At 41.7% G+C, this 10,556-nt stretch overlaps 1 protein-coding gene across 1 annotated transcript; it reads right to left on the reverse strand.

The window, feature by feature from the left end:
• Positions 1 to 2,221: 2,221 nt before the first annotated feature.
• On the reverse strand, positions 2,222 to 4,360 carry LOC107820039 (protein VAPYRIN-like). The gene has a single exon (XM_016646242.2). It carries the CDS (start codon positions 4,041 to 4,043, stop codon positions 2,433 to 2,435), a length of 1,611 nt encoding a protein of 536 aa, XP_016501728.1. The 5' UTR covers positions 4,044 to 4,360; the 3' UTR covers positions 2,222 to 2,432.
• Positions 4,361 to 10,556: the final 6,196 nt, after the last annotated feature.

The raw sequence follows: 10,556 nt of genomic DNA on the forward strand, positions 1-10,556 counted from the left end.
GCTCGATAAAAATACCTTGGTAGCCCGACGCTGAAGTCTTATTAACCTGCCACGATAGACGAGGGCTGTATAACCTGATGAGATGGTCGGGGGTAAAAGACATCCCCTCGACTTTGCTCACAAAGAATCAGAGCAAAATAACAATCGGCCAAAAAGAGGGATGGATTTGACCTATGGTTATTTGATATTGACGGAAAAAATCGACGATGTCGGGATCGAGAGGGCCCATCGTGAAAGGGTAAGTGTAAACACTTAGAAATCCTTCCACATGGGTAGTGATGTCTTCTTCGGGGGCCGAAATCACCACCTCTTTGCCTCCCCTGCAGTCTTTCTTTACCTGCTTAAGGAAACTCTCAGTTATCGAGCATATATATCTCGACATTGGCTCGCACTGACCAGGAACCGATGAAGTTTTCTCGACCTTGAAGTTAGAAGTAAGTTCACAACCCTCGGGAACGCACTCCTCAGGGCGCGGCTCCACCGTGTTTTACTGCCGCCCGACTGCGATGAAGAGGCATTTCCCTTTTGAGGAACAATTTTTGATGTTTTTGCCATTTTTGTATAAGTTTAAAGAGAGAAGGAGATGATAGGACTTGGTCTTTGAAAGGGGATTAGCAACAAACCCTGGAGATTTTGAAGAAAGGAAGAGCTTAAGAGATGTGAAAGCTTAAGAGATTAGAAGAAAATGAAAGTAAAGATTGAATCAATGAGAGAGGGAGCCTATTTAAAGGATTCACAGCGACGGTTCAAAGGCACTGATGGCCAACCACCAACTGATGCTCATTAATGACTTGGGGAACTGTACTGACGGGACATTTCAATTACTTCCGTCGCTTACGACACAAGAATGACGTCATGATAGGTCGAGGTACAAAGTCGAAAGCTCGATTCGTTTCTTCTCATTACATTCCAAAAACGAGGGGACTATTTGTATACGGTTAAAACCGGGCCTACCCGATTTTACTCTTTGATTGAGACCGGGGAGTTGCATAAAAGGTCGGCCTCGTAGTGGATCAGACCAGAGCACGAAGACAAGGTACCGAGTTCGAGAATCGAGGTGCCTGTCCCGATCGAGGCCAGTAGCGATCGAGACCAAATAGGGCAGACTTCGAGCAAAGCGCAATAATAGAATAGCGAGATATCCGTGACCGGTCGAAGATCATGGCGGAAATCCCAGAATAGATCAAATCAAGGGCGGTTGTTTAGGCTAATCATGGGATTTACTTTCGTAATTAGAATTGTATCATAGGTAGGATTCCTCTACTATATAAAGAGGATTCTAATCATTTTATAGACATCTTACACTCTGAGATATCAAAGAAATATAACGCCTTTTCTTTAGTTCATTATCTTGTTCATCAGCTTGTTATATTTTAACTGTTCTTGCACCAATCAGTTCGAGGGTATTCGAGCTTGAAGGCTGAATTCCGTTCAAACAATGGTTTGCTTTATCTTATTGTTAATTTCTGTTACTAATTTTTACATTTATCAATTGGTATTAGGTAAAATCACGTGTCCTTAAAACCATATTATAAGTTTAATTGTTATCAAATTTTAAAGATAAACAATAGTAAAGGAAATGGTGACACTTTAAAGATGAATAGTTTCACATAATTTTAGACGATAGGAGCGTAAATGCAATAATTTTGAGAAGGAACTTGCTAGAAAATTGCTACTGGTCAGGTCCACTCATAAAGAATGCTAATTAGCCCATTAAACTATTAGTGTCCTCCTCCTAAAACCTTTGTGCTGGCCTATATAAATACCAATGTGAGTGTTGCAAAGAACACCCACAATGAATGTTGAACTATGAATGGCCACAATAAAACTATGAATAACGTTTATCATCATAAAAAGAATGGCCAGAGTTTTACGCAGTGAAAAATTCAATCTTAGTAGGCAGTGGAAAAAGGGAGTTCATCCGCTCCCGATGACAGGTGACACAAGTCGTGATTGCTGCAAATCCGCTTCCGCTAAGGAGAAACCCGCGGAAGTTTCCTGACTAGTATTTACTGGCTAAATACTTCAGGACTAGTCAGAGTTATAAAATCACTTTTGCAGATTGCACCATCAGTGCCATCTACACCAAATAAGCTGGCTATAATATGTACTTAATCCTCTCCTGATGTATTATGTTAAGTAGGCCTAGTTTAGTGGAATATATTTGTAAAGTTAGTTAAGAAATAGGACGAGAATAAAATCACAATTGGAGGGTGCAAAGTACAATAGAACAGAAGAAATCATTGATGGAATAGAAGAATTACAATGTTGAACATAGTTCACAATATATCACTGGTGATTCAATGAATCCTAGAGCTCTTGATCAGGGAATTTTCCACTAGCCAAGATCTACATCAATCATCCAATTAAGACTAGAATGAAACATTCTTTCCTCTAATTAACAGAGAATAGTTTTCAATTCTCAAAGTAAATCACACCACAGACAATGTTACAGTTCTATCAAAGCTACTCCGACTAACTCTTGCGTTATTACTAGCTTTTTTCTTGATTTTACGAATATCCATTTCTCTAGCAGCCACTTTCCTAAGCGGTTTATGTGCTGCCAGTGATTCCACCTTAGTTCCTTCTCTTTCTGCCCCACCTTGGATGAGTATCCTGGTGAGGCCAGAGTAATGCAACGACTCAGCAATCTGCAATGCAGTGACTCCCTTGCTAGTCCTTGCTTCAACATCCGCGCCTTTCTTTACAAGCATCTCGGCCACGTCAACATGGCCTGACTCAACCGCGCAGTGCAAGGCGGTGTAACCCTCTCCATCCTTTCCATCCATTTCAATTCCCATGTCTATCAAAGACCGAACCACGTCTATCTTCCCCTTGAAGGACGCCCGGTGCAATGCAGTCCATCCGTGTTGGTCACGGCCGTTGATGCTCGCCCCATTCCCGATCAACCTCTGGATGGTTCTTACATCTCCTTTTCGGGCTGCTACACATAGGCTGTCCCCTAAACGAAGGGCGTCAAAGAGCCTATTATAGCCATGTTCAGCGGTAACATCATACGCAGTCTTCCCGTACTTGTTACGGATGTTCTTCTCGGCTCCCTTGTGAAGTAAAAGCCGAACAATATGTTCGTCTCCGGATGCTGCAGCAATATGCAAAGGGGTATCACCATCGCCAGCATTTTGGATATCGGCTCTGGCACCGTTCACCAACAAAAGGCGAGCACAATCACGCCTTCGTTCTTGAACAGCAAGGTGCAAAGCTGTATTCCCATCTTTTGTGAGGGAATTCAAATTTGCCCCTTTTACAATGAGAAGTTTTAGCACTTCCAAATGACCATTTCCTGCAGCTAGATGTATAGGTCCCCAAGCTGACAACTCTGTTCGCTCTGAACTTGCTCTGTTTGCTAACAAAAGCTCAACAATTAAGGCGTCGCCAGAAGCCGATGCAGCCTCAAGTGGGCTTGAACCAGACCGGCTATGAGCTTCTATATTAGACTGGAATTCGAGGAGCAACTGTACAAGATCAGGCCGTCCTTGGGCAATGGCTAAGTGAAGCAATGTCTGACCTTCATGATCAACCGAATCGGCGGGCTTCCATTTCGGGTCACTCCTCTCCAGTACTTCTCTGATTTCTTCCATATAACCTTTCCTCACAAGATAACAGAGTACAGAAGAACCAACAAACATAACCTTGATAGCACTATCAATGAATACATGCTTCTTCTTGGTGGTGAACCAATCAATTGGAACAGAGTCCAACGTGGAACTAGAGCCTTTCACAGCCGCCCCAGGAGCCACGACACTATGCAAAAGAAACGAGTCATCGCAACGAGGAATTGACTCTGGAAGGTTTGTATTAGGAGGAAGAAGGTAAATGATCTCCAATTTGACAGCGGTTATCGGAGATATAATACCAGATTGTGGACGGACTGTGTAACGAGTCTTGTTCAGCGGCTGCAGCCTGAAAGCCACGGGCATGGTGTACATAACATTGCGTAGAGTTAACTCGCCCGAGCACTTCTGCCCTGGTTCAATTCTTATTGTCACCATGTTCGATGACTCTAAGCTTATGAGTCTATCCATTTTTTATGATGACTTTCACTTTCTGAAAACTTAATTCCTTAATGCCACTAATGAAAGGAGAAAAGGGATTGGTGGAAGAGTGAAGAGTTCAAATAAATATAAGAGGATGAAAACAGAAGCCGGCTCGAACGAGGTTATGCCATTTGGTGGTGTAAAATCCAATGAATGACTTGTTCTATTCGGTATCTGACGCAGTAAGACAGTTGTGGTTAAGAAGATAAATTAAAGGAACATTCGTTTAACGGAGATTAAGGCAAGGAATACAAGGGAAGAATTATTCATTCGGGAAATCGGATAGAAGATAAAAGTTGTGAAGTAAATTTTTACTTGCATAAAAAGTGAGACTGACAACGTGAATAATATAATAAATCACCTACTGCGACATTTTAACATACACTAACATTAAGAAATAAGTCAGTCAGTGCATAGACTCTCCATTCCTCCTCTGCCAATTTACGTGTTATTATTTTTTAGGTATGAATTCTTGATAAGGTATATTCCTTATATATTCTCTCATAATCCTTTACTACCCCTCTATTCAATTCAAATAACACACTTTTCTTATTAAATGCTCCCTAGGATTTGTCTATGTCCTTGTTTCTTTAGTTATGTACATAGTAATATAAAGACCGTAAATAAAGAATACAAAGTTTAACGTGAAAAATATCAACCAGCTTAAAATATGCAAAACCCACGATCTACCTGTAGGATTTAACTCAAACTCCACTAAAACAAAATGAGCGGAAAAGAACGTTCAGATTACAACTCTTGCAATCTAAGATCCAAAATCAACCAAAAATAATACCACGATTGCTACACAATCTCAGCTGACTCTGACTTGAGAAATTAGAGTTCACAAGAACTACAACTTTTCCAAAGTATTAAGTAATCAAAGAGTACAACTCGATGATCTAATACAATGAACTAAGACTCAACTAATTTGAAACCAGACAATTTGTTAGAACCAACTCCTCAAGTATTGCACTTCACATACCCAACAATGATGACAGTTGAACACTTCAAGAATAAAGCTGCGTGAATTGTGTACTTTTGCCAGAATGCTACACTCAATCTGCATGAAAGGAATATTCTTGTAAGACAAGGGAAGAATATATATTCACGCATTAGTCAAACCCCAAATCAGATAACCAAAGATTTTGGAGTACTAATTATGGAAGGACTCTCAAACACCTGAAAATATTTTTCATAAAACCACCGCTGCCAAAACTAAGTCCACATCCCAAAACTCTCAAAATGAGAAGAACAACTCAAACCCTCGATTTTAAATCTATGTCTGGTCTTTTCACTCCTGCGGGATCACCAGCCACACCTGCAGCTACTTCTGCAGAAGAAAGCCCGCTTCAGCGGAAATCACTTAAACACCCGACCAAGCGCACCCCAGCCCAAAATTCGCACCTGCGAGACTGCCTCTGCGGTCCAGGCTTTGCTCCAGTGCGACTGCACCTGCGGTTCCAATCCGCTTCTGCGACTCCAGCCCCCTCCTAAAAAAATCCGCATCTGCGGGGACCTCGTTGCATCTACGGGCTTGCAGATGCGGAAAATCCCTCGCACCTGCGACCACTAACCAACACACACAAGACCGCACCTGCGACCCAATGGCCGCTTCTGCGGCCCATTTCTCGCAGGTGCCACACCAACTCTTCCACAAATCAAAAATTCAATCCATTTTCCATCCGAACATCGATTAGGTAATGATTCTACACTTAATTTTGGTTATATCCCACTAATCTATCATTAATTCCCTCTTTTAATTTCGTATTTGGGTTGAAAATTTGGGGAAAATGGGAAGAAGTTCTTCAACTAAGATTTTGGGTTTTGATTGGGATTTTGACATCGGATTTGGATAATTTTGGTACGTGTAAACTCGTGAGTGAATGGTGTTCATATTTTGTGACTTTTACCCGTTTTCGAGACGTGGGCCCATAGAGGCTTTTTGGGGCGATTTTCTAATTTCTTGCTTAAGCCTTGATTTCATTAATTAGATTAGTTTCTTATAGTTATATTTATGATATGTAATTACTTTTGGCTAGATTTGGGTCTTTCGGAGTCAGATATTCATGGAAAAGGCATTGTTATCGATTGATTGCGCTTGGTTCGAAGTATGTGGCTTTTCTAACCTTGTGTGGGGGAACTCCCCTTAGGATTTGGTATTGATTGATAAGTGAGTGTCATGTACGCGAGGTAACGAGTGCATACATGATCTATTCGTTGTAAAATCCATTTTTTACTGAGTAATAACCTATTTCTTTGTATTCGAGTTATACCAGCATGTATAGTTATCCTATTTAGCCTAGAATAACATATCTATGTGCCTTAAATACTTATCTGAATTCTATGCATCATGCTTAACTAATTTCCCATTTTTCCTTGACTTGTACTTAGCCTAAACTGTAGGATCTATTGCTGTAATTATTTCTTTCATTGTTTGAGCTACGTATTTATTTTAGGACTACAGAACGGTATTCCGGGAGATCACCCTGCATATTTACTTTGGGACTACGGGACGGTATTCCAGGAGATCCCCCTACACATTTACTTTGGGACTACAGGACGGTATCTTGGGGGATCCCCCTATACATTTACTTTTGGGACTATGAGACGATATCTCAGGAGATCTCCTGTTGTTATTCCAGTGTATTGTATTGTTATTCTCCTATGAATTTCCTTCTTGTTAAATTTTAGTTTTTATTATACTACGATATTTCGTTCTGTCTTATTTAATATATATATACCAGAAGGGTTGTTGACCTTACCTCGTCACTACTCGACCGAGGTTAGGCTTGACATTTACTGGGTACCGTTGTGGTGTAGTCATGCTACTCTTCTGCATATGTTTTTGTGTGCAGATCTAGGTACCTCCTACCAGCCTCGCTTTTAGTTGCATAGATACTGCTGCTCCAGAGACTTCAAGGTACATCTGCCGCATCCGCAGACCTCGAAGTCCCCCTCTATCGCTTTTGTGTTGCTACTCCAGTTACTGTTACATCTCCACGACTGGCTTCACGCTAAGACTGTGACGTTGGGGATGCCAGGGTTGCGTAGGATTGAGTGAAAAGGTTCTCCCAAATTATGTCCCCAATAGAGTAATTTCATAGTTGAAGGCTCAACGGATGGTTGAGAAGGGATGTTTGTCATATTTGGCCTTCGTAAGGAATGTTAGTGCTGATGCTCCTACTGTTAAGCCAGTTTCGGTAGTGAGAGGCTTCCTAGTTGTATTTCCTGCAGGCCTTTCGAACATGCCACCATACCATCTCTATTCCAGGGTATCACATGGCACCAGCGGAATTGAAAGAGTTAAAGGAACAACTTCAAGAGTTGCTTGATAAGGACTTATTCAGGCCTAGTGTGTCTCCTTAGGGTGCGTCGGTTCTATTTGTGAAGAAGAAGAATGGTACAATGAGGATGTGTATTGACTATCGATAGCTGAACAAAGTTACAATTAAGAACAAGTATCCATTACCGTACATTGATGACTTATTTGATCAGTTTTTGGGTGCTAGAGTGTTCTCGAAGATTGATTTGAGATCGTGGTATTATCAGTTGAAGATTCGGGATTCAGATATTCTGAAGACAGCTTCCAAGACCCGCTATGGTCACTATAAGTTTCTTATGATGTCTTTTGGGCTGACCAATGCCCCAACAACCTTTATGCACCTGATAAACAGTGTGTTCGAGCCATATATTGATTCTTTCGTCCTAGTATTCATTGATGATATATTGGTTTACTCATGCAACTAGGAGGATCGTGAGCAACATCCGAGGATCGTACTCCAGACCTTGAGAAAAAAGAAGCTATATGCTAAATTCTCTAAGTGTGAGTTCTATCTTGATTCAGTGGCGTTCCAGGGCCACATGGTGTTGGATCCGAAGAATATTAAGGCAGTTCAAAGTTGGCCAAGACTATCTTCAGCTACAGATATTTGGAGGTTTATGTGTTTGGCAGGTTATTAGCACCGTTTTGTGGAGGGTTTCCCGTCCATTGCTGCACTATTGACTAGATTGACCTTAAAGGGGGCTCCTTTTATATGGTCTAACGAGTGTGAGGTGAGCTTTTAGAAGCTCAAGACTGCATTGACTACAACCCTCGTGTTGGTGTTGCCTACAGATTCGGGATCTTACACTATGTATTATGATGCGTCATGTATTGGGCTTGGCGTAGTATTGATGCAAGACAGTAAGGTAATTGCCTATGCATCTCGACAATTGAAGGTTAGTGACATGAATTACCATGTGCACAATTTAGAGTTGGCATCCATTATTCATGCACTGAATATTTGGAGGCACTATCTATACGACGTTCTATGTGAGGTCTATACCGACCATCAGAGTGTCCAATAGTTGTTCAAGTAGAAAGACCTTAATTTGTGACAACAGAGATGGTTAGAGTTGCTGAAAGACTATGATATTACCATATTTTATCAACCGGGGAAGGCCAATGCAGTGGCCAATGCATTGAGTAGGAAGGCAGAGAGTATGGGCAGTTTGGCATATTTATCGGTAGCAGAGAGGCCACTAGCCATGTATGTTCAAGCCTTGGCCAATCAGTTTGTGAGATTGGATGTTTCGGAGCCCAGCCGGGTTCTTTCTTGTGTTATGTCACAGTGATCGTTGTCGGAGCGTATCAAGGCTCGCTAGTTTGATGATCCTCACTTGTTGGTGTTAAAGGACATGGTGCAGCAGGGTGGTGCCAAGGAGGTTGTGATGGGAGATGATGGTGTTCTGTGTTTCAAGGCCGTATTTGTGTTCCAAATGTGGATGGGTTGAGAGATTTGATCCTTAAGAAGGCTTACAGCTTGCGCTAACCCATTCACCCACGTGTCACGAAGATATACCGTGACTTAAAACAACCCTATCAGTGGAGGAGAATGAAGAAATATATCGTTCCTTATGTCTCTTAGTGTTTGAATTATCAACAGGTGAAGTATGAGCATTAGAAACCAAGAGGGTTGATTTAGAGATTGAAGATACCCGAGTGGAAGTGCAACGCATCTCTATGGATTTTGTGGTAGGCTTGCCATGGACCTTGAAGAAATATGATATAGTTTGGGTTATTATGGACCAGTTGACTAAGTCTGCACACTATATTCCGATGGTGGCTTCCTATTCTACAGAGTGATTGGCTTAGATTTACATTCGAGAGATTATCCGCTTGCCTGGCGTGCCCATTTCCATCATTTTTGATCGAGGCACATAGTTCACTTTGCAGTTTTGGAGAGAAATGCAGCGAGAGTTGGGCACTTGGGTTGAGTTGAGTACATCATTCCATCCTCAGACGAACGGGCAGTCCGAGTGCACTATTCAAATATTGGAGGATAAGTTACGAGCCTATGTTATGGATTTAAGAGGTTCATAGGATCAGTTTCTTCTGTTAGCAGAGTTCGCCTACGACAACAGCTGATCGATTATTCAGATGGCTCTTTATGAGGCCTTATATGGAAGGAGATGTCGTTATCCGGTTGTAGGTTAGAGCCTGTGGAGGCTGGGTTGTTGGCCACTGATTTAGTCTGTGATTCCTTGGAGAAGGTGAAGGTTATTCAAGAGTGGCTTCATGCAACACAGTTCAGGAAAAAGAGTTATACCGATAATAAGGCTCTTGATATCGTATATGGTGGGTGAGAAGGTTTTGCTAAGAGTTTCACCCATAAAGTGTGTGATGAGGTTCGGGAAGAAGGGCAAGTTGAGACCTCGGTATATTGGTCCTTTTGAGGTGCTTGAGAGAGTGTGAGAGGTGGATTACAGACTTGCATTGCCACCTAGTCTACCAGGTGCTCACCTAGTATTTCATGTTTCTATGCTCCGGAAGCATTATGTGATTCGTCACATATTTTAGACTTCGGCAAGGTGCAACTAGATGGGAATTTGACTTATGACGTGGAGCTGATGACCATTTTGGATTGACAGGTTCGAAAGTTGAGGTCAAAGAATATAGCATCAGTGAAAGTTCATTGGAGAGGTCAGCCGGTCGATGAGGCTACTTGAGAGATCGAGCAGGAGATACGTAGCAGTTATCCACACCTATTTGAGACTCTAGGTATGATTCGAGACCCGTTCAAGGATGAATGTCTGTTTAAGAGGGGGAGAATGTAACGACCCGGCTTGTCATTTTGTGTATTATAACCTTGTTCCCTTATTATTTCCTCTTCTATGTCCATTTGTGGTTTTGTGACTTGCTGGGGTGGTTGGTTTGGTTACGAGGATGTTTCAGTGTGAATTAGGACATTTGGTCTCAAGGTTAAAGGCCTAAGTTCGAAGAGTTGACCGGAGTTTGACTTTTTTTAAACGACTCCGGAATGGAGTTTTAATGGTTCCGATAGGTACAATAACTTTGAACATAGGCATATGTCTGGATATTGATTTGGAGGCTCGTAGGTTGTTTTGAGGCTTTTTGGCGAAAGTTTGAAAGTTGATGGTTTGGAAGGTTAAGAGGTTTGACAGAGAGTTGACTTTGTTGTTATTGCATTCAGATTTTGGTTTCGTAAGTTGGAATAGGTC

The sequence above is a fragment of the Nicotiana tabacum genome, chromosome 22 (genome assembly GCF_000715075.1).
Source record: "Nicotiana tabacum cultivar K326 chromosome 22, ASM71507v2, whole genome shotgun sequence".
NCBI classification, from domain to species: Eukaryota; Viridiplantae; Streptophyta; class Magnoliopsida; order Solanales; family Solanaceae; genus Nicotiana; species Nicotiana tabacum.

Coding starts and splice junctions, on each gene's coding strand:
- LOC107820039 (XM_016646242.2), bottom strand. CDS start 4,043: ATGGATAGACTCATAAGCTTAGAGTCATCGAACATGGTGACAATAAGA.